This window comes from Eschscholzia californica, unplaced genomic scaffold, assembly GCF_041429995.1.
Source record: "Eschscholzia californica isolate CP2 unplaced genomic scaffold, dmEscCali1.0.p SCAF_6, whole genome shotgun sequence".
Classification (NCBI taxonomy): domain Eukaryota; kingdom Viridiplantae; phylum Streptophyta; class Magnoliopsida; order Ranunculales; family Papaveraceae; genus Eschscholzia; species Eschscholzia californica.
In genome coordinates, this window is record NW_028238483.1 from 5,500,581 (window position 1) to 5,524,394 (window position 23,814).

General features: G+C 37.2%; 1 protein-coding gene and 1 long non-coding RNA gene across 2 annotated transcripts; both read left to right on the forward strand.

The window, feature by feature from the left end:
* The first annotated feature begins 9,264 nt into the window (after nucleotides 1-9,264).
* LOC147530972 (uncharacterized) lies at nucleotides 9,265-10,277 on the forward strand. Its single transcript, XR_015227690.1, has 3 exons — nucleotides 9,265-9,399; nucleotides 9,502-9,533; nucleotides 10,170-10,277. It is a non-coding gene; the product is annotated as an uncharacterized LOC147530972 (long non-coding RNA).
* Nucleotides 10,278-11,039: 762 nt separating this feature from the next.
* LOC147530973 (uncharacterized protein At5g08430-like) lies at nucleotides 11,040-17,180 on the forward strand. Its single transcript, XM_086648130.1, has 11 exons — nucleotides 11,040-11,106; nucleotides 11,860-12,754; nucleotides 12,948-13,060; nucleotides 13,371-13,430; nucleotides 13,867-13,917; nucleotides 14,702-14,772; nucleotides 15,208-15,443; nucleotides 15,535-15,582; nucleotides 15,759-15,860; nucleotides 16,087-16,188; nucleotides 16,562-17,180. Exons 2-11 carry the CDS (start codon nucleotides 12,094-12,096, stop codon nucleotides 17,047-17,049), a joined length of 1,932 nt encoding a protein of 643 aa, XP_086504256.1. The 5' UTR covers nucleotides 11,040-11,106; nucleotides 11,860-12,093; the 3' UTR covers nucleotides 17,050-17,180.
* The last annotated feature ends 6,634 nt before the right edge of the window (nucleotides 17,181-23,814 follow it).

Genomic DNA, 23,814 nt, shown 5'->3' on the forward strand with positions numbered 1-23,814 from the left:
AAGCTTCATAGGGTCTTTCTGTCCCGGTGCAGGTAGTCTGCATCTTCAGTGTGGTCCTCATAAATGTCCTTATTTTATGACTTATGGATAACTATTTTCTAACTGTGATGGGTTTTTTCCATTGAAGTTCCTACTGAATGATAACATATAGACAGAATAAATAGCGCCCGAACTTAATGCCAGTCACAAAAAAAAAAACTCACATCAAACTAACTGAAAGACAGTAAATACAAAGGAGCCACTAAAGCTAAAGAGACAAATGAACAAAAGTTCGTATCTCCTAGATTACTGTGATGACACTCCATCCTTGTTCGTGTAAGAGGCCGTTTCTAAAAATTGGGATATAGGCGGTTTTGTGGCTGTAGGCGGTTTGCTTTTGTGTTATGGCTGGAGGCGGTTTGAGATAGGCAAAAGTAGGCGGTTTTTTGAAAGATTGGCATCAATTTGTGGCGGGATCCCAATTGGATTCCAACTAAGTAGTCGGTCTATAATCCTATATATAGGATATGTTTGAGTGCCAATTAAATCACCACCAACAACATCAACACAACACAAGCAACAACAACTCTTCTTTAGCTAAAGAGAGAGAGCAAGTGACAGAGAAATTTTTGTTCATAGTTTTGAGCGGTGTTTAATTTCTCGCTCGTCGAAGATTTAGTATAGAAGGTTAATTTCTATGCGGTACCATCTTGGGACGAACTTGCGGGTTGTGTGAGTCGTCTTCATCTATCCTTCAATAAAGATTTCTTGTTCGCCCGAGGACGTAGGCTTTAAAGCCGAACCTCGTTAAATTCTGTTTGCATATTTGGTTTTGACATAACTTTTCGATTAATCTTCATAATCAGATCAATTTCTTGGATAGGTTCGATAGCTTCCGCGACTTTTAGTTCTAACAGTTCGATTTTGCATCTTCATCCCTTTCTATCAGCTCTATATTACCCGATGAAGATTTAAAGAGATAATTCTGACTATATTCATAAGGCCTTGATTTGGAAAGATTATGAAGAAATAAGGAAGATGTGGGTTTAAAGTGTGTGAGCATTCTTTGATTAGAAACTCCGACGGTCAAGTCAGTAAACTTATATGAGAAATGACAAATACAAGAGTACTAAGGTATTACTGTGGAAAGGTATTGTCAGAGTATGGTGCGATTCGTAAAGTGGTCGGAGCTCGATCTTTACGGGTTATGTGACTAAATCAAGTCGACTGTTGAACAAGTGATTATTAAGCAAGAGAGAGAAAGAAATAGATGACCGCCGAAGTGATTGTCCGCCTTGCTTGGATAGCGAAAATGTCAGCCTTACACTGGTAGAGAAGTTATGCTTGATTGCCTATTAGTTCCCAAGGGTTGGTATGTACGAAGGAGAAAGATAGTTGTTCGGTTTTAACTATGTAAGGTAACACAATCCTTAGGTGTGTAGGAAAGAGAATGTGGATGGTCGGACTTCGTAAACAGTCGTTGGTATGTATGAGAGAGAAAATGGATCACATGTCGTAAGAAGCAGTGGTCTATGTATATGTATCAAAGAGAAAATGGTTCACTTGTTTTAGGAATGAACAATCGTTATGTACGTTGTATGAGAGAGGATCAACGTGGATTATTAGTGGATAATCGGATATCTAGTAGGCTTCTTTCCTAAGTCATTTTATAGTGTTCTTAAACAGTTGTCATAGTGATAACGCTCGCTTTAGTGGATATGTTGGCATATCCTGTGTTCAGCCGTCATCTTAGATGACAGTAACACCTTTTTAGCGGGCATCTTGGCGATATATTTTGGTCAGTTGTCACCTAGTATGATGGTAACGCTCCTAACGAATATGTTGGTCAGAGATAGGATCATGCGAGAGTTATTTGGCTATCTGTCATCCTTTTTTTTGTTGAAAGGGCTATCTGTCATCTTGAATATGGATAGCGATGAATCATGCAAGAGGGTTCACCTCTTTGCACAATGCTAGCCTATTTGTCCAGTGTTGACATCCTCGTCTAATGTACAGATATTTGGGTGCCCGAAGATGAGCTATATAGGCCCATTCGTTACTTAATTTGTGGGCTTGGTTGACGCGTGAGCTTAGTGATGTGAACCTTTTTAATGGTGCCCTTGATAGCGGATTTTGGATAATAGAATTGGTCTCCCACTTTCTTAGTCGACGGAGTGCGGAGGCTTAGAGAATATTCATCAGAGTCGGGGAGATCGATCCAAAGTTTTGATCTCGATATATGCTCAACATGATCTGTGTTTCACGGGGACTTGTTACCGAAAAGTATCGCATTTAGTGAGTCAATTTGGAATCTTAGATCGATTGAAATACATTGAGATCATCAGATTCAGTTGAAATTATGAAGTATTCTTGGTCTTCTAAGTTAATGACTCTTGGTTGCTGATTGGTTGGTTGCTTTTTTTTTTGATTGGTTGGTTGCTGGTCTTCTAAGTATTCTTGGTCTTCTAAGTACATGAGTGGCGAAAATATTTTGGTGGAAGTATTTCCCAGAATACCCTTGACTCCCAATGACCAAAATACCCTCTGTGTATCTTTTTTCTCATTTTTAACCACTTTCACACCTAACTCCGCAAAACACACCTAATCAAGAAAATCAACCATTTTATTATAATAAAGGCTCGAAATAGACTAACTCAGCTAAATTACACGACTCAGATGGGACATTTTTATGTCCCATCAAGGTGATGAGATGGAGGAGAGAGAGGTGATGACTAGTTAACGGAGTTATAACGATAACTGAAAAGGGGGCCATTTGGGTATTTTTATAAAGTAGGGGGCTAGGCAGGAAGCTGGTCACAAAGTTGCGAGTTGTTTGGGAAATAACCCAAGAATAAATCATATCCAGACCTAAATTAAAGAACAAATAAACATACCTAGAATGGAATTGGAATCTCTCCTAATGTTCCATGAAATTAATACCACCACCACTCTAATTTGACAAAGGGGGCGATGGCACTAACAACAAATCAGATGGCATTAACAACAAACCTGATGGCATTGTTGAATTACTCGATCTCAAATCCATAACAAATTCTCTCTATCTCCATTATTCCTTACAAAATCATTCTTACCCAATCTCAAACCCTAACAAATCATCCCAAATAATACTCTTGTCTTCATTATAACCCAAGACATATGAATCATAAGGAAAACGAACTTTTTCCACAAATCGGGTAATCCCGCACCAAAAATTTAAACACTTCACAAAAGTTTCTAACAATGAAATGATTCCTGATGTTTTTAATCTTGATTTTTGTAAAATAGCAAGACTCTTTCTTATTATCTGGAGAATGAAAAACGATGGCTTATATAAGCCTTACACAAACCGAATTCCTACAAAAGCTGCAGAGAAATATAACCACTAAAGACTTCCACTAGACTAGATTTTATTAACTAAAATTGACTAGAAAACTACTTAAAACTCTTTCAACTAAGATCTCCTTAATTATAGGCTGGATTTGCTCTGACAAACCCTCCCTAAACTAATCTTGATGTAATAAGCTTAGCTTATCTGCAACGGAGCAAATACCAAGTATGATTCTCATATTCTCGAACAGTCACGCTTCAATGGTTTAGTAAGAATATCAGCTACTTGTTCTTGCGATCCACAATGCTCCAGTTGTATTATTCCATCATTAACCAGATCACGTAGAAAATGAAATCGAACACCAATATGTCTGCATCTTCCATGAAAAACTGGGTTTTGCAAAAGCTTGATTGCTGATATATTATCGCACATAATAACAATGCTTTTCTTTACTTCATATCCCAGTTCCCTCAAGACCCTTTTGAACCAGACAACTTGACAAGCACAATTTGATGCAGCCACATATTCTCCTTCAGTGGTGGACAGTGTTACAATCGGTTGTTTCTTTGAGGACCAAGCTACTGATGCGCTATCCATGAGAAATACGTAACCTGAAGTATTTTTTCTACTGTCAACATCTCCAGCAAAATAACAATCAATATAAACTAGAAACTCTCCTATTCCTCCTATCTTGTACCAGATACCATAATCCATGTTGCCCTTTAAATACCTTAACACCCGTTTAGCTGGTTGGAAGTGTAACTTTGTTAGATTAGACATGTATCTGCTCATTAGACTTACAAAAAATTGCATATCTGGTCTTGTTGTAGTGATGTACATGAGAATTCCTATAATCTGTTTATAGAGAGTCTCATCTGCAAGCTCTCCTCCCTCATCCATATCAAGTTTGCTTCCAGCTACCATTGGATTGCACACAGCATTGCAGTCCTCTATCTCAAAACGTCTCAGAACTTCTAAAGCATACTTGGACTGAGAGATATGAATGCCCTCAGATGTTTGTAGCACTTCAATTCCCCGAAAAATTTCATTTTTCCAAGATCTGTCATGTCAAACTCCTTTTGCATTGACAACTTAAATTGTCTCATCATTGAGATATCATTCCCTGTGTAGATAATATCATCCACATAAATACTCACAAAATTACCTTGCTTATTCGACTTTAGAAATAAAGTTTCTTACATTTTGGGACTTCAAATATCCTTCTTTGATGAAGTATTCCTCAATTAGGCTAAACCAAGCTCGTAGTGCTTGTTTGAACCCGTATAATGCCTTATGAAGTTTGTAGACTTGATCCTTTTTCCCTTGGACAACATAACCTTTTGGTTGTTGCACATTAACATCTTCTTGGAGAATCCCATGTAGGAAGGCTGATTTTACATCTAATTGGTATATGTCCCAACCTTTTTGTGTTGTCGTGGCTACGGTTGCTCTGACTGTATCCATCCGAGCAACAAGTGCATATACCTCTCTGTAATCAATCCCATGCTCTTGTGACTAACCTTTCACTACCAATCGCGCCTTGTACTTGTTCACCTCTCCATGCTCATTGAACTTGGTCTTATAGATCCACTTCACTCTAATTCACTTCATCCCATCAGGTAAGTCTGAGAGTTTCCAAATCTGATTCTTCACAATTGATTTCATCTCTTCATTCAAGGCGTGCCTCCACTTCAAGTTCTTTTCTGCTTCTTCGAAGGTTGAAGGATCGCTGGAATTGATCTCAACCATATTCACTTCATCTTCTTCATTAGTAACCATCATTACAAGTGACATAGTCATTAAGGTAATGATAAGGACTTCTTGTTCGTCCATCCCTGGCTTCCACAACCTGCTCCTCTTGAGCCTCATTGCTTGATTCATCACTTGAGTCATCTTCTTTGTCACTATCTTCATTTCTGCTGACACCACATGTGATATCTTTATCATCATTCCAAGTCAATTCAGAGCTGATATGTTCATTACTATCTTCTTCCCAATTCCAACCTTTTGTTTCCTCAAACACCACGTTTCTGCTAGTCACAATCTTTTTGGTCTCGGGATTATACAAGCTGTATCCTATGGATTCTTCTGAAATACCAAGTAATATGCAATTAACGCATTTATCATCAAGTTTACCTCGCTTCTCATCTGGGATGTGCACATGAGCAAGACATCCCCACACTCTAAAGTGTTCCACACTTGGTTTTACCCCAGACCATGCTTCTTGTGGTGTGATGTTCTTCACAGCAATTGTTGGGCATCTATTAAGAATATGAAAAGTCCAATTCACTGCCTCTGACCAAAAAGATTTTGGGTACTTTTTCTTGTTGAAAGCATCGACCTAACCATGTTCATGACCGTGCGATTCTTTCTCTCTGCAATGCCGTTCTGTTGCGGTGTGTACGCAGTGGTAAGCTGTCTTTGAATACCTTGTTCTTCACAATAGTCTGAGAATTCATGAGAAGTGTACTCCCCTCCTCGATCTGTTCGCAAACATTTGATTGATGCCCCTGTTTCAGTTTCCACTTTCTTTTTGAAATGTTTGAAATTATTGAAAGCCTCTGATTTCTCTTTTAGAAAATACACCAATGCTTTTCTGTTGTGATCATCTATAAAACACAGAACATACCTATTTCCATTGCTGGATATAGGACTTATGGGTCCACAAATATCCGAATGCACCAGTTCAAGAACTTGTTTGGCTCTCCATGTGTTCTTCTTAGGAATGGGGTTCCTAGGATGTTTTCCAACTAAAGAGTCTGTGTATGTGAAGTCTTGTGCATCAAAATCAGGAAGACCACGTATCATGTTGTTGCTTTTCAATGTTTTCATGCCACTGTAACTAAGATGCCCATAGCGTTCATGTCAGAGTCTTGGCATGTCTTCTGAAGTAATTTGCAAGCATTGTTGTTGCTTTGCTCTCGTTTCATCGCTGGTTTGGTCGAACAATATGAACATTCGGTTCATACACATTTTTCTCTCTGCTATGAGACCTCTCTCTTTATGGTAGATCTTGCAGGTTCCTTCATATATGATGATTTTCAACCTCTTTTCTTGGAGTTGACCAAGACTCAAAATATTGTTTTTAGTTCAGGTACATAGTAGACTTCGCTTATTACGTATGATGCATCATTCAAAATCAACTTCACGTTTCCTTGCCCCATGACTTCCATTCTCTTGTTGTTCCCAAGCTTGACAGAGTGTTTGAAATTAGTGTCTATTGTTGAAAACAGGTTTCTGTCCCCACTCATATGGTTTGAACAACCCGAGTCGAGAAACTAGGCTTTTCTCCTCATATTTTCTTGTGTTTCCAGTGTATGTCATCAACAATAGCTCTGTATCTTCTTACATGCTAGCCTTAGACTCCATATCTTCTTCATTGTTCTCTTGTTCTTCCATGTACACCAACAATAACATCTCTTCATTTTCTTCAAAATCAGCAAAGTTTGCTTCTTCTTCCCAATTCGGGCACTCATTTTGGAAGTGTCCAAGTCGATGACACTTGTAACATTCCACAGTGTTCTTATTAAAAAAACGTTCTGCCTCGACCACGTCATATTCCTCTCCAATTCAACCTCCTTCCTCTGGTTGTCGTCCCTTCTCTATGTGTTATCTTCAACACTTGATCATCCCTGTTGTCTCCTTTCTTGAACTTTTGTTCATGAACCACTAGGGTACTCTGCAATTCATCAATTAGGAGATAATATACAAAGTTCACGGACATTTGACGTTAACGGCAGAAAAGGGGTCATCTGGGTATTTTCGATAAAGTAGGGGGTTACGCAGGAAGCTGGTCATAGAGTATGGGCCATTTGGGAAATAACCCTTTTATTTTGGTGAGAGAGTGTTAAATTTTTTTTTTGTATTTCTTGTTTTCTATTTTATATTTTTGACCCTAAATTGGGGATTAATTTTTGTAACCGAATCTACGAAAACTCGGGCGACTAAGGAGGACATCGCCCCTCTTGAATGGGAGCTACGTGTTCTAATACCCTCGAATATCCTGTCAGTGGGTTAATTATTTTGTGGTGCATATATGTTGCGAACTGCGTGGTTTGGCCGTTTCTAGTAAGGGAACTTAACCCCGAACAACATAAGAGTCGAATATTATCAACGGTCTTTGGCCCACATAAGATATACCTCGATAAACGCGAACCCAAACCCCACTTAAAATTAAAAAATTGATTTAGACATTGTCCAAAGGGTAACGACCTTATAGGACCTTCTTGACAAATCTAGAACTTGATTAATATTTGGAGTATTCGCAGGAAGAAGGAACGGTCCAAGTACACAATTCTTTTCCACGACCGCCTCGAGAAGAGGAAACATTGTCAAGGGTAGGACGGTTATTTACAACTTTCATAGTTGGCTGTCTCCCAGAGACTGGTTTTATCAAGAATATCTTACGAAATTTTAATACTCTATTATATTAGATTTTAAGTTATAATGAAAAAATGATTGGTTAATTAATTGCATGCTTTAGGAAGTAAATTTATGTGGTTGAATCGAAAATCCTACATCTTTTCTCATATTGCTTTCATTCTTCTTTAGTCTATTATTGTTTTCTTATTATAATGATTTCTAAAACAAAATCAATTTTATGAATGGGGGATTTAAGATTTAAACCAAAATTACTTATCCTCGAGGATCGATTCTGGAATTTCAGATTTATTATAACTTTATCCCGTATACTTGCGGGTATAAACCTATCTTGGGCTTATCAGTTATAGACCAAGATTTCATCTATTCCATACTGGAATTCCAGACCACAATTTTCTCTTTGCCTGATATTGTAGTTGAAAGGTGTTCCTTTATTGCTACGCCTAATGATCAACATCGCTCCCATGTCTTGATGATCAAACCCTTCTTTCCTTTTGACCTTTTACTCCTCCATGTTTTATACATTTAGCTTTGCTAAGAAATGGTGAGCACAAAACCGAGTGTAAAGAGACAAAGTTCAAAGCAGCAAAGAGGTAAGAGATGATATATGGAGGAAATAGAAAACAATTACAGTGGATATTGCAGATCCCTTTTCAATGATTTTATTAAAGAACCCTAAAACTTTTTATCTCTGGATGAGATTTGGGCAAGAGAATAAATGAGAAGAATTTTCGAAATTTTGAAGGCACTCCCAAGAAGTCCATTGATAGATTACTCCAACTTATACATTACCTTTTAAGGGCAACTTTTATTTTCGTACCATCCTATCACAAAGTTAAAAGTTTAAGGGTGCTTCTAAAGGCACCAAGTCAAAAAGCTGTTAGCATCCATCTCTATTAGCACCAGGCTCAACTGCTCCTTTCTCTGTTAGCACCGTACAACTATGTAGGCACCAGTCAAAGCCAACTTAACCCTAACACCTCCATCTGTTTATCACAAACCCAAACAAAATCTATCGGACGGACTGAACTAGTCCGAGCCTTAAGAGGACCAAACGGATCAGCTGATCCGGGACCTAGGAGGACCAAACGGATCAGCTGATCCGGGACCTTAGAGGGCCAAACGGATCTGTTGATCCGGGGCTTAAAAACGTCCCAATCCTCATTCTCGTGAACTCGACCATGACCAGCTCCTCTACTACTTCTCGCAAGATTTTCTTCGTCTTTCTCTCCCTAAAAACCCTTATTCTCATCTCTCTCTCTATACCTTTTTGAATCTTTCAATCTTTTCAATTTTGTATATTTACTAACAGGAATAGAAAGTAAATAAGAAAAAATGAATTTTTTTTACTTACACTATCTAGATGAGCCCACATGATTTTTGTTTTGGAAAAAAAATGAATTGGTATTCTTTTTATTTTGAAAGAAGATGGAAGAAGCAAATGAAGGTGAATGTCACCCACATTAAAAACCGGTGCTTATAGAGAACTCGAGTCAATGGCTATTGACCCGAGTTAAGAAAATTTCCGGATGCTAATAGCCTTTTGGTGCCGTACATTTACAAGCATTTCTTATCAGAAAATCATTTCTCACGTATCGCACAGTCAGAATAATCTATTCTTTTAGAAAATTTGTTGTCAGAGAGAGAGAAAGTAACGTTCAGATCTTCTCGGGTGAGAAAAAAAAAATAGTTTTAGCTGAAGCTCACTAAAGGTAAATTCTTACTTCCGACTAATTTGTTATCCTATCAAAATAATTAGATTTTTCTACATAGTTTCTTCGTCATTTTTAGGTTTCATTTCTTTTTGGTTTCAGATTCACGGAAACTGGAAATCGCTGGATTTGTGGTAAGCTGGTCTCTGCTTCCTAGTTTTCTCTAAACTAAATCAATTACATTGTTGCTAGCAATTAGTAGGGATCTTTGTAACACCAAGATGAATCTCAATTTTATGTGCCCTAATATCATCAGCCATGAAATCATCTCTACTTACTATGAATCTGAGACAATTAGGGTTATTTTCAACACATCATACACTAGTAACAGTACGCTGCATAGTGCTTTCTCTTTTCACAATCGACATGCTTCTAATCTATGTTACTTGTTTATGATTTGAGGTCAAACAGCCAGACCTATTAAATTGTTTTAAGGTTTAGGGTTTAGGGTTCAAGTCCATACAGCCAAACATAAATCCTGAGGCTAGAGTCAGTGCTGGCTATACCGTCTGCATGTTAGCACTCGTTCAAGTATTCTCTTTTATAGATTATATGGTTGATTTGAAAGGTTCTAAGTTCTCATTTATGTTTAGGGTTATATTTAATTATTTATTTTGTCAGATATGAGAGTTTCAAAATAGCCTCATCTTCCCCTTGTCGCCCTATTTTGCAACTTTTCTTCTTCCAGTATTTGCCTTTTCAAGTCATAATATAGATTACTTGGATGATTTATAGGCATCTGGAATAAACTATTGATTCCTTTATGATAGGTTGGCATTCCTGTTTGGCTGTTTCATTTTCCATAAGAAGTCAGCATTTCATTGCGTTGGCTGTCCAAATGCTGTATGCAGACGCTGTATTAGAGTTGCCAAATTTGTCAATATTAGACAGAAGAAGAGCCTTTACTGCCTAAGGCTTGCTTTACTCGTAGAAGAAAATGTGGATGTCGACTCTGATGGGGTAAGGTTGCTTTCAAAGAAATAAGACAATATTTAAGTATTTAATAATATTTCATTCTTACAATCATTCACAATCAAAATTCTTACTTAGCACATCTGATCTCCCAAGTATCTTGCTTGATGTGTGATGAATAATTTCAAATTCTGAAAATTGTATAGTTTTCCCTTTTAATATTAATTCAAATTTTCAAAAAAAAAAAAAAAAATTGTATATAAATCCGAAAGACTGGACAGAAGATGGTTGGTGAGGGAGGCGAGTGTAAGCTGTATAGCAACCGTTTTGTATTCGATACTTAATGTTTCAATAGATTGGAAAGGTATCTTAAACTACTAAGATAGTAAGATGCTTTACAAGGTATTTGAAACTACTAAGATGCTCTACAAGTTTACCTATCTCTCTGAACTTAGCCAAATTTGCCCCCTTAACTTCCTCAAATATGATTCACCCTGCTTCCGTATTACGTTGTCAAGGAATAACTTCAGAAATAGTATTTCAATTTGTCATCGCTACAACTACTACCAGAAAAGGAAAAACTGAATTGAAGTAGAAGTGTTTGTGAGTTACTAGAGTATGCTGAGTTCCAACATTGTATAACTATTTGTATATCTATATATAAATATATTTACACATGCTATGTAGTGTCCACAAATAAGAGTTTGATGTTTATGTATACTAAGCAGGCGCTAAGTCAGAGAATCTAGAGTGTGCGGTATATAGACTTGGACTTGAAATTTCTTGTCTCAGAATGTAAGTCACATGTTAGTTAGTCTTTTCGCTTCATTGTTCCATCATTTATGCAGACATACTAGTTGGGGGTGGACCCCATTATCATCTGGGTTGCAGCTTATAAAAGTAATACTTATGTATATATATATATATGTAGTTGGTCTCAGTCGTCTCGACTCGGTCTCGGCCCTCTCCCGAGACCAGACTCGGCCGAGATACCGAGTTAGGGTTTGGCCGAGAATCTCGGGTGTCTCGGTCGAGACAGACCGAGACCTAGACCGAGAATGAAACAACATCTTTTAATTTCTTGGAACTTTTTTTGGAAACTTTAAATTCTAATTGTATATACTATTATTAGTTACCTTCTTAACTACTTATTATATTCCCAATTAATCTAAGATAAGTCGCAATACTATTATATAGATATTTTAGGTCTTTTGCCTTGTACAAACTTCGAAAATTCTATAGAAACTTTAAAAATTCTAGTAGATAAAATACAATATTTGTATTATGATAAGATTTTGTTTATTGTGAATGATTGAAGTAGTTTTACGTTTAAAGTCTAGAGAATTATGAGGTAATGAAGAGTCAGGTAATTAAGCTTATTACTTAGTACTTATTAGCTATACATGTTGTCTTGGCCGAGTTTCTCGGTCCGTCTCAGTCTCATCTCAGCCTTCGACCAGACCGAGACCGAGGCCAACTATATATACATATATAAACGCATGTTCTTGTTTAGAAAAAGTAATGTATTTTAATTGTTTTGTTTCATAGATTCTGCTTTGTCTCTGCATGGCAAGATAAATTTCAAGGACAGGAATACATATGAGTGTTTGTTTAAGGAATACTGGGATCTAATAAAGGACGACGAAGGTGTAACTTTGCAAGATCTTCATTTTGCAGACACCCTATTGAAGAAGGGTGAGTCCTACAAGAGTGGGCTGATTCAGATAAACTTTATGAAGTGAACATGGTGATGGACATTTGATATCTGACTCTGATGTTAGTATGGATGATAGAATGGAGGATCCATCATCTATGTTCCAGGAATCACCAAAGGGGCTACTTGCTGCATTGAAAAGAAAAATAAAGAAGAGAAAGGAGTTCATAGGGTGGGGATCAAGGGCTCTCATAGAATTTCTTACTTCCATTGGGAATGACCCAACCAAGCCTTTGTCACAGTATGAAGTGCATGATATAATCAAGACATATATCCATCAGAACAAACTCACTCACCCCGAAAAGAAAAAGAAGATAGTATGTGACATAAGTCTCCAGTCTGTTTTTGGAAAGAAGTCGATTAACCGAAACAGAATCTATGATCTTCTGGAACCACACTTCATTGAGAACCAGGACTCGTCAGAAGAGGATGAGTTCAGCGATAAGTCAGGAGAGGAAGGAGTCGTGAATACTTGCAAACGGCAGAGAAGGGTAAGCACAGACAAAAGAAGCAACGAAAAGGAGACAGTTATGGTAGCCCCGAAAAGTTGTTTTGCTTCTATAATTGTTGAAAACATGAAACTGATATACTTGAAAAAGAGTGTAATTGAGGATCTATTCAAGAAGCCAGACACCTTTGAAGACAAGGTAGTTGGAAGCTTTGTGAGGGTCAAATGTGACCCAAATGACTATTTTCAGAAAAACCCTTACCAGCTCCTGCAAGTCACAGGTAATACCTATAATTATGATTTGATTTCCTTTGGCTCTATTTTCTATGTATATTCTTCTGAACTAGGTTTTTTACTAGTGAAGTAGTCAACATAGTTCCTATGATATACTATTGATTTACTCTTACACATCCAATTAAACCATGTTTTTTCCCTTAGCTAATAATGGTTATTATTTTTGTTGTGTCTTTTTAGGGGTTAAGAGGACATCAGAGGCAGCCAGAAGCATTTCAGAAGTTATTGTTGAAGTATCAAATAGGAATGATGGAATTTCGGTTCGCATGTTGTCAGAAGATGATATTACTGAGGTAAAAACAAGTCGAGTAATTGTCTCTTAGGCAAGAATATTAACGTGGGATGAGTAATCTTGTCATATTAGTTACTTAAAATTCCTGTTCTTTTGGTGCTTGCACTTCTTATATTTTACTTCTCTAGGCTAAATTTGGAAAGTAGGAATGAACTTCAAGAATGCGGATCATCTTTGGGTGTAATCCAGGCCCAGTCATTTCTTTTATTTGTGATTCATTGGAAATATGAAGATTGTTAAAACCCCCCTCATGCACTATAGCAACACCTTTTGGATTGTATTATGTTTCAACTTTGTGATCTTGGTTGCAGGAAGAGTGTGAGGACTTGCGCCAGAGAGTGAAAGACGGTTTGCTGAAAAGGCCAACCATTGTAAGTTGTGTAATCCAAATCTTTCACAACCTAGCTCGCGTGGCAGATGTAGAGATACTTGTTTTTCCTAAAAAAAAGGTAGTAGCCCAGTCCCTTTGACTGGCTGGATTTAGTACTGTTGAAGAAGGTAATAACAGAAACAGAGGACCCGTTGGGTTACTTGAATCATGATCCAAGTTATCCAACTAGAACTCATATGTTAGAATTCCACTATGAATGTTTTCTAAATGAAGTAAAGTGAATGAGTGTTGATCTTGTCATCTTGTTGCTTGCTTCTTTAACTTGAGAACTTTGTTATTTCTATTCATTCTAAGTTTCAAAAAAAAAAAGAACTTTGTTATTTCTCGGAAGTGGTAGTTATACTTGATTAGTTAAATCTTTATTTTACTATCTAAAAGTAAATCACTTTTTAATGTTGTTTCATGCCCTTTGACAGTGGGAGTTCGAAGAGAAGGCCAAAGTTCTACATGAGGAAATAACAAATCATGTATGATTCCTCAACCTCTGAATATTTAACATCACACCTAAGATTCTTAGGCCATGGGTCGTGTCCTGTAAATACTTGCTAATAATCTGATATTCACAACCCCGTTATACCCTTGTGGTGTTTATTTAACTGCTAGCATAGTAGCATATAATCAATTCTTTAGTTACCTCACATGGCTTTCACAAAGTAGGGTGTGACTATTTGAAGTCTTCAACATGACTATAAATATGCACACTAACTTTTGGCAAACTCATGTTGATGATATACAAATTGGATTACATATTTGCACTCAACAAGAGAAGACAAAAAGCTTGACTTGAAGTATGAATAGTAGCATCAAGTCATGTTACCAACCAAAGCCTTAGACTTGGACTACGCCTTATATCGAAAGTGAAGCTGTTAAAAAGTGTTGTGCTGAAGTTGAACCATCAAGAAACTCTGCGAGAAACAAGCAAATCCCGTAAAGTACTTGCCCTGGTCTTCAGAAAGTACTTGTAGTTTTACATTTTTGTAGAACTAAAGCAGTTTTTAAAAGATCATCTCTTGTGTTCCCTATACAATTAAGTTTACGAAATATGTACTTTTTTACTGTATAGTTTTCAAAGGAATAGTTATAAACAAGCAAATCCCATAGTCCGTCTAAGCTCATAAATCAGTTCCAAAATAGACTATAAAACAAACAAGCAAGTGATTTTTAGGTCTTTACGATGTTGGATATTTATTATTTGCTGACTGATTTTGCACACATTAGTGGTTTTGACAATTTAAAACAAATTCTTTGCAGTGGATTGGGAGAGAGCTTCTCCTCTTGCAAAACCAAATTGATCGAGCAAATGAGAAGGGCTGGCGAAGAGAATATCCTTTGAAATCCAGTTTATTATTGCATAATTTCGCTTAACCTAAAACAGGTTTTAGCAGTGGTGTTTGATTGGATTATGGGCCAGTTATAGCGTTGCTGACCACCCTATTTGTAGGTTCTTAGAGGTTTCTACATACTTATCTTGCAAATATTTTCCAATATGTAATTGAAGATATTATTTTCTTTCTTGGTTTATGCTTTCTTGATATGTAAATAATATTAGCAATTTGGGGATTTTATATATCTTCATTTACATTAAAGGTCAACTCACATATTCTCAAGTTTGGGACTTGAGTAGCTAATTGCCTAATTCTTATTCTTTCTTGGGAATTCTGGCTGGAGCAATAAAGTGGTTAATTATTTGGACTTCTTAGAATTCACTTAATCATAGATTTGTATCATGTTACCCTTGACTTGCTTTCCTGTTCTACGCTTTGTGAATACCTTGAGAGACGGAAGCTGCTTCAATCACCTGAGGAAAGGTTGCGGCTAATTAAAGAAGTTCCATGTGTCATAGCAGACGAATTAGAGATCGAAGCTATCCCTGTGGAGTTGTCTACAGGCGGAAACCCTGAAAACGAGGATGCTCCATTATCAATCTTTAGTGTTGCTGCTGAAACTCTCGATAAACCATTCAATCTTAAAGATGGAGGAAGAGATATTGCAGGTTCACGTACTTCTGACTTCTCGACTAAATTGCTAGTTGTTGTTCAAAGATCTAGAGTTTCTTAATCTATTCTTTTCTGTTTATGTTGCAGAAGCTGGAGCTATCGACCACCAGGAATCTAAAGCCCCAGCAATTGAAGGTTTCACATTAATCTGTTGTACTGTTTTCTTTCCCTGTTTGATCACTCAAGATATGGCTGTACCCACAGAGTTATTTTCTTTTCTGTTGACATTTCCAGAATTTAAATAGTTTAGTGACTAAGATAAGAAAATGAAATGTATTTGTTTATCTTTTCCTGTCTATATTATCTTCTAGGTCAATCTTTATTGGATGAAACACCTGCTCTCCAAATTATTGTACCGGTTTTACCTGGGGCTGAAGATGAAAATGGAGAATCTGTTAACCAGAAAGGCGGAGGTTAGCAAATTCATTCATTCCTTTATTTTGCTTAAAAGCTTCGGCTCTGAATTTCTGGTTAAAATAATTTCAGGACTAAATTTTCTCTGTTTCACCACCCCAGATTTGGCTATACGCAAAATTGTTTTCTTTTCTGTTGACAATTTCAAAATCTAAACAGTTTAAATAATTTCGTGACTGAGAAGATGAAGTGTATTTGCCTTTTCCTGTCTATGTTATCTTCTAGATCAAGCTTTCTTGGATGTAACACCGGCTCTCCAAATTATTATACCGGTTCTACCTGGAGATGAAGATGGAAATGGAGAATCAGTAAACCAGAAGGGCGAAGGTTAGCTAATTCATTCATTCCCTTAATTTGCTTGAAGGCTTCTAGTCTAAATTTTCGGTTAAAATATCCTTCTCCTCAGTTACACATTTTATGCCAAATAGAAAGAACTATCCGTCGAGTTCATGCTTAGCGGAAATTAGTACCATTAAGACAAGCGACATGTTTCAGTGTTCTCAGAATTCTTCTTTTGATATCCATTTTATGAAAGCTTAATAAAGCTTTGGGTTATTATGTATCCGTCGTATAAGATAATATGGAATTATGATACTCTTTCACCAAGTAGCAACATATCAAAATGATATCCATTTCACGAAGGATTTGGGTTTTTACTTGTTGGTTTGTTGATTCTGTTTTCCGGTTTTCATGAACACAGCTTCAGTTATGTCCTACGCGGACAATAATTACCAGTTGTCCATTCAAGAATCACGGCAGCAGAATTCTGGTATCGTGGTACACGAATCGTATCAATCCCATCCGATTGCAAACGACGAACAACTTCAACTCCAATTGATAGAGGTGGATGAGCAAAACAGTGAAATTAACAATTTAAATGAGAACAAGAAGAACCTGGAAATGGTAGAGAGTAAAAGAGACATTGAGGTAATTGACTTGGTTGATGACGATGATGAAACAGCAGATACGTTTGGAAACCTAGTTCTCTTGAACCCAGAAAGCGCTATATGGAAATATGTTGACCCGTTCGGTGATGAACAAGGACCCTTCTCAATGAATCAACTCAAAAAATGGAGCGACGGCAATTACTTCAGACCTGATTTTAGGGTTTGGAAGACAGGCCAAACACAGGAAGCAACAATCCTACTTACAGATGCAATGGCTCAGGTGTATCCCCAAAACCGATAAGATCTGCAACTTCTAAATGAAATTTTGTTGTGGAAAAATCCATAGATAGATGAAAAGGATAAAACCAAAACGTCTGTACTTCGCCATCTTGGTTTAGCATATTAGATATATATTGATGTAATTGTATTCAACTTCTTTTCTTTTTTGGTTTTAAGATCAATTAACTGTGGTCTGCTTCTATGCACTACGAAATTGAATCCCCTAATAGAAGTAGCGAGCTTGAACCCTGGTTGGGGTTTGGGAAGTGAACTGGAATACTTTCCTTGCCTAGGTTAGTTTTAGCATGTCCAGTTGATATTTGATATAGAAACCTTGTCTAGTCTAGGGTAGTCACAGGCCAAGTTACTTCCTTCATATTAACTGGAGCAGAAACTTTGGCTACGCAAGGAACCTTGAAATGGTTGCGCGGACAAATGTTAAAAGGACGCAATAAATTTTCTGATACTTTATATGGACACAAGATTTATACGGATGACATTGCAATATGGAGCTAACAATTTTTGGCGGGAGTGGTAAGAGGTTTAGTCTTCCACCTTAGAGGTCAAGAGATGGAGGCATGCTGACAAAAAAGAAGATGATATGGCAACAGGGAACTCCTTTTTGTTTTTTTCTTGCAACACCCTATCTCTCTATCTCTAATTCTGCTTCCTCATCTTCTTTGCTTCCCCACTGCCCTGCCAATGGTTTCGTTCAGAACATTTTGTCCTAACACAAAGGCTTGCAGGTTTTCCTCTTAGCTTGGACCAGGGAAAGGGGGAAGCGGAGAGGGCAGCAGATAGATAGAGGGGGGCAGTGGTGGTGTAGTCGTGGTCCTTAGCACCTTGAGTAGTTTCTTTTTCCAAAAAGTTTCATCCTAGAAACCATTTCCGATGTCTGAAGGCATCACTACGATGGAGCGTCTATAGGCGCCCCAAAATTACTCTTGCCCCGCTTCCCTCTCCGTACCCCACCGATTGGGGCAGTCCGAGGGCATGCAGACTGTGGTCCTTATTTTATGACTTACGGATAACTCTATTTGCTAACTGATGGTATGGTTGGGAAAAAGATCAGGCGGGTAATCCACGGGCACTTGCTGTTCCGATCCGGGCGGAACGAACATCCTCGGGCTGGCACTTGACAAGTTATCCATTGCTCGTCCGAGCCCGCCTAAATTGTCGGACAATCCGGGTACCGGACCGGTCGGACTCGGGCACAATATTTTTTTTTTTTTTGATAGCCCATAAAAGATACTTCTTAAGGGTTCGCCGAAGCAAAACCCTTAAACATAGCCCAAACAAAAATATTTAATCCCTGAACTCTTTTATATATTAGAAATTTCAGTCACTTTTTTCTATATCACTAATGACGTGAGATTAAAATATAGAGTATCAGCCTTCCTAAAATATTTTGATTTTGAAAATTGAACCGAAAGAGCCTCTTTCTCAGTGTGTAGAAAGCAAGTTTGTGAAGGAAAGCTTGGTTTTCGCTGTGAGGATTTCTAAAGCCCAACCCACCCATAGATTTGGATGAGCATATCGAATTCCAATTCTTAATGTGAGTCCTTTGGGTTTTTCTAACCAAGAGGACCGTTGGATGGTCTCAATGCGTTTGTAGATTCCTTTTGGAATGGAAAAACATTGCATGTGATATGGGGAGGGCGACTGCGTTAGTTGAGATGACTACCGAGCGACCTGCTTGTGACAAAAAAAATGTTTTGCCACAATGAGAGTTTATTCTTGATGGAATCTACCAATTGACAAAAGTCTGAAATTTTAGCTCCTATGTGTAACTAAGAACCTAGGTACTTATCCTTCGAAGAGTTAGTATGAACGGTAAAAGTACGCGTCATCATTGTTTTAAATTTCGAGTAAATATTTTGGAGAAGAAAATATTATAATTTGCACAATTGATCATTTGGACCAAAGGAATCACAAAATGATTTGAGAATGGATCAATGGTGTGAATTTCCTCAAGTTTATTTTCCGGTATATGATGCAGTCGTCCGCAAACAAAAGATGAAGAATGTTAGAAGTCTACTAAAGCATTCCATGACCAAAATGAAAAGGAAATGAGATAGGGGTCTCCTTGTCTTACGCCTTGGGTAGGGTTAAAAATCGAGTCTGACTTACCGGAAATGCAGTTTTCAATGAGTTTTCAAGGAAAACGAAACCTTACTCCTAGAGATTCAGAATCGAACACCAACGGTGGAGAATTTAAAAGAAGAAAATTGTGTATTAGCTAATTTGGAGAAACTTAGAAAATTAGAAGAGGTCTTCTGGAAACAAAGAGCTAAGAAACATTGGGTTGAAGATAATGACAAGAACACTAGATTTTTCCATTTATCCGTGTTGAATAGGAGAAAAAAAAATAATATACACGCGGTTAAATTGGCAGATCATAGCTGGTCTTCGGATCCAACAAAAATTACTAACGAGTTTTTGAATCACTTTTACAGGGCATCAAGAGCGGAGCAAATTGAAGAGTTCCCCCCGGCAATTGAGTTATCTGATCGACCGTTATTAGAAACAGAAAATATGATGATTAGCACTATACCTTCAAAGGAAGAAATCTGGCAAGTAATCAAGAAGATGAAATCATGTAAAGCACCGGGACCCGATGGATACTCTGCTATTTTTTATAAACGGTGTTGGAGTATTATTGGCGATGAGGTGACTTCTCAAATCAAAACCATTTTTGAATCAGGCCAACTCCCAGGTAACTTGAATCATACCTTTATAACATTAATCCCCAAAGTGCAGGCACCCGAAACTCCAATTGATTTCAGACCTATTGCTCTATGTAATGTCCTCTACCGTATCATCACCAAAATCATCACCAATCGGATTCGACCGTTGCTTGGAAATTTAATATCTGAGGTTCAAAACGCTTTTGTACCAGGTCGCCAAATATGTGATAATATAATAGTTGCTCAGGAGATATTTCATTCTATCGCTAATACATCGGCTAAAGATGGATCCTTTGCGCTTAAAGTTGATATGGCAAAGGCTTATGATAGGATAGATTGGAATTTTCTCAGTGAGGTCCTCAAGCGGTATGGAATCATTGCAAACACCCACTTGCTCATCATGAACTGTGTAACTACGGCGTCTTTCTCAATATTATTAAATGGAAGACCGAAAGGTCGTTTCTACAGTAAAAGGGGACTCAGGCAAGGATGTCCACTTAGCCCATACTTATTCATTTTGTGTTCAGAGACTTACAAAATTGGTGGTTCAGGCAGAAAATAATGGTCTCTACAATGGGCTTAAAGTAAATCGTTATGCACCAAGTATTAGTCATCTTATGTTCGCGGATGACTTATTCTTCTTCGGAAAAGCCTCGGATTTCAATGTAGAGCAATTGAAAATTATACTGGATAAATATTCGAATTGCTCGGGTCAGTTAATAAATTACAACAAATCTTCTATCCAATTTAGTTCTAATTGTGATCCCGTTAGAAGAGGAAAAATCTTAAGCATTTTGGGAGTTAAGGAGATGAAGAAAGACGATGTTTACTTGGGCAATTATTTATTGAAGTCGAAGCACAAAATAGCATCCTATGATTTTATTGTGAACAAGATAGAGAAGAAATTATCGGGATGGAATCGTAGCTCTTTATCTCATGCCGGCCGAATTGTACTACTCAAAAGTGAGCTCGCATCCATACCTATATACTTCCTATCAACAAATATAGTGCCTAAAGGAGTTATTACAAAAATTGAGCAATGTCAACGAAACTTTTGGTGGGGACACAATACGGAGAAATCCAAGATGCATTACATAAATTGGAAGAAGATGCAAGCAAGTCAAAAAGAAGGGGGACTAGGCATTAGAGATATGAGAATGGTCAATCAATCAATGGTAGGAAAACTGACTTGGCGCTTCATACAAGAACCAAGAGCACTATGGGTTCGACTATTGAAGGCGAAATACCTAAAAACTGGAAGCTTTTGGACCCATAAAGCAAAACAGTCTAGTACCACTACTTGGAAAAGCATACTAGAAATGAGAAAATTCTTAGAAGATGGAACCTGCTATTTGGTTGGTGATGGCTCAGTAGCTCGAATTTGGGAGGATCCGTGGGTGCCAAACCTAAGAGGTTTTAAGCCAAGTAAAAAACTGCAGAATCAAGAAGTTCCGAATCTCTTTTATGTTCGTGATCTTATAGACCAACAAGGAGAATGGAAGAGGACTATCATTGATGATACTTTTGATGAGATCTCGGCCAGAGCAATATTACAGATACCTTTAAACAAATCAGGAATGAGCGACAAATTGATATGGGTACATACGGCGAAAGGGGAGTTTACTTCAAAATCCCTCTATACCACTATTAATAAAGAGAAACCATCTTCATCAGTTAGAATGGAACTACCATCTGGATTGTCTTGGAATGTGATATGGAAGAAGATAAACTTAGTACCAAGAGTTAAAATGTTTTTATGGAGGCTCTTACATGATGCATTACCAACTAAGATGAGATCGCTAAAATTCAATCCACAGGCCTCGAAAACATGTGCAATGTGCAAAGAAGAAGATGAGGATTTGGACCATTTATTTCGAAAGTGTAGAGTTGCTAGAGAAACTTGGCTGGCCTATCCGCTAAATCTGCGAGTCGACGGTGATGAAAGCTTTCCAGAGTTACTATGTCGATGGATAATAGGTAAAGAAGAAGAGGAGATTATTGCACTTCGAATTTATATAGCCTGGTGCTTATGGAAAGCTCGTAATAAATGTGTGTTCGAAGGAACATTCCCAAATAGCCATAAAATTATTCAAGAGGATCTGACTTTATTAACAGACTTCGCATGCTCAAATTCAAATTTAGATGTCCCCAATGAAGAGAGCTCTCATCAGCCAATACAAAATTGGATCCCGCCAGATCAAGGCAAACTTAAAATCAACTTTGACGCTGCTTTCAAGGCTGGAAGAGCAGCTCTGGCTGCGGTTTGTAGGAATGATGGTGGTGAATTCGTAATGGCAACCACCGCAAAAGTATTGACATACTCGGCGTTGGAAGCGGAAACAAAGGCAGCAAAGTTGGCACTTTCTATGGCGTTGAGTATTCCTGAATATGATTGCATTATTGAAGGTGATGCGTTAACAGTTATTAATGCATGCTCGAGGGACCCAATCGAGGCACCATGGAAGATCAGACCTATCATTATGGAGATTAAAAGTGAAGTCTTGAAACTTCAAAATTGTTCATTTTCTTTTGGTCCTCGAAAGGCAAATCATGTTGCACATCAATTAGCACAATATGCTTTCAATTTAAACATAAATCAAACTATGGAGATCCTACAAACTCCTAGTTGTATTGTAAGTCAGTTGGCGACAGATGTAGCCAACAATAATTTAAGCTCGAGTAGCTAATAAATTGAGGCATTTGCCCCCTTTTATAAAAAAAAAAACAATCATAAGCTTTAGATATATCAAACTTTTTTTTGGCTGAAGAAGACATATCTAACTTGAGACAAAAAAAAACTTGAGTAATTTTGATGGGAAGTGATAATATTGTGAACTATTTGTCTTCCTCGAAGAAAGGCAGATTGGAGGGAGAGATGTATCCATGAAGGATAGGTTTGAATCTGCCAGCTGAACTTTTTATTACGATATTATACGTAGTATTAAGCAGACTAATGGGGGATCTTTTGTTTTGGGTAGGAGGAAAATGTTGTGATTATTGCGAACTGGAAGTTTGAGGTTATAAAAGTCTTTCACCATCTCATGGATGTTTGGTTCTAGTGTATCGCAATTTGATTGATAGAAGAAATGAGGGGAACCTGTTGGTCTTAGAGTCGAATCACTTTTTAGATTTTGGAGGGTATGATTGATGTCTTTACAAAATTTTGGTCAATTTTGTCGTTTTTCTTACAATAATTTTGTCGTTTCTTAGAGTTGAATTTCCTTTTCAAACGTTCATCGTTAAAAGCATTTATCTGCCAAAATTTTGGATTGTTTACTAAAATAATTTGATCAAAGACTGAGTTTATTTTTGAAGAAGCACCATAAAACATTATTCTTATATCTAAAAGTGATATATGAGTCGAATGGTTCTTGGTAGTTGGATTCATAAATATCAACCTCCTCCATTAATAAAACTTTTTGAATATCAAACTTTTTCGTTAATGGGAACATCATCGACTTCCTTTATTGATGTAAAAGTAATGAAGCCCTTTGTGGTGCCTTAAGCGTTGGTGGTAGGTTATTGGTAGCGGAATTTGGAGTTGAAGATGACCCGAAACAGATATCTAGAGAGAAAATCTATACTAAACTAGTTTTAGTTATAACTAAAAAATCTATAAATATATATCTCTATTTTCTTATGTTCACCAACAACTTGGTAGTTTCAAATTAGGGGAGGTAATGGTAAAGGTGTCAATGAATGCAATTACTATTAAGAGCATCTCCAACGCAAGACTCAAATTGAAAAACTCAAAGTGTCACTTACGATTTTTTGAGTTTTTTTGTAAAAATCTTTCCCCAATGCAACACTTAATTTGGATCTCAAAATGATGCGACATCATTTAATATAGAGATATCTCGAGAAGAAACTAAAAAAATTGAGATTTCTTTTGATGATCTCAATTGGTTACTCAATATTAAAAGCACATCTACCCATCTAGGAAATGACACATAAGTTATTTCTATGTTTTTAGAGTGTTGCATTGGAGATTTATTTTAAATTGAGGATCTTTGTATTGTCATCTAGGAAAAAGAAACTCAATTGAGACAACACACACAACAATTTGATTTTTTTTTTTTTTTAGTTTTGCATTGGAGATG

What these genes read in the sequence shown, in the direction of transcription:
- LOC147530973 (XM_086648130.1), top strand. Translation starts at nt 12,094, where the DNA reads ATGGATGATAGAATGGAGGATCCATCATCTATGTTCCAGGAATCACCA. An exon ending in TGCTGAAAAGGCCAACCATT is followed by an intron (nt 13,431 to 13,866) that starts GTAAGTTGTGTA and finishes GCCCTTTGACAG; the next exon opens with TGGGAGTTCGAAGAGAAGGC. An exon ending in ATGAGGAAATAACAAATCAT is followed by an intron (nt 13,918 to 14,701) that starts GTATGATTCCTC and finishes AATTCTTTGCAG; the next exon opens with TGGATTGGGAGAGAGCTTCT.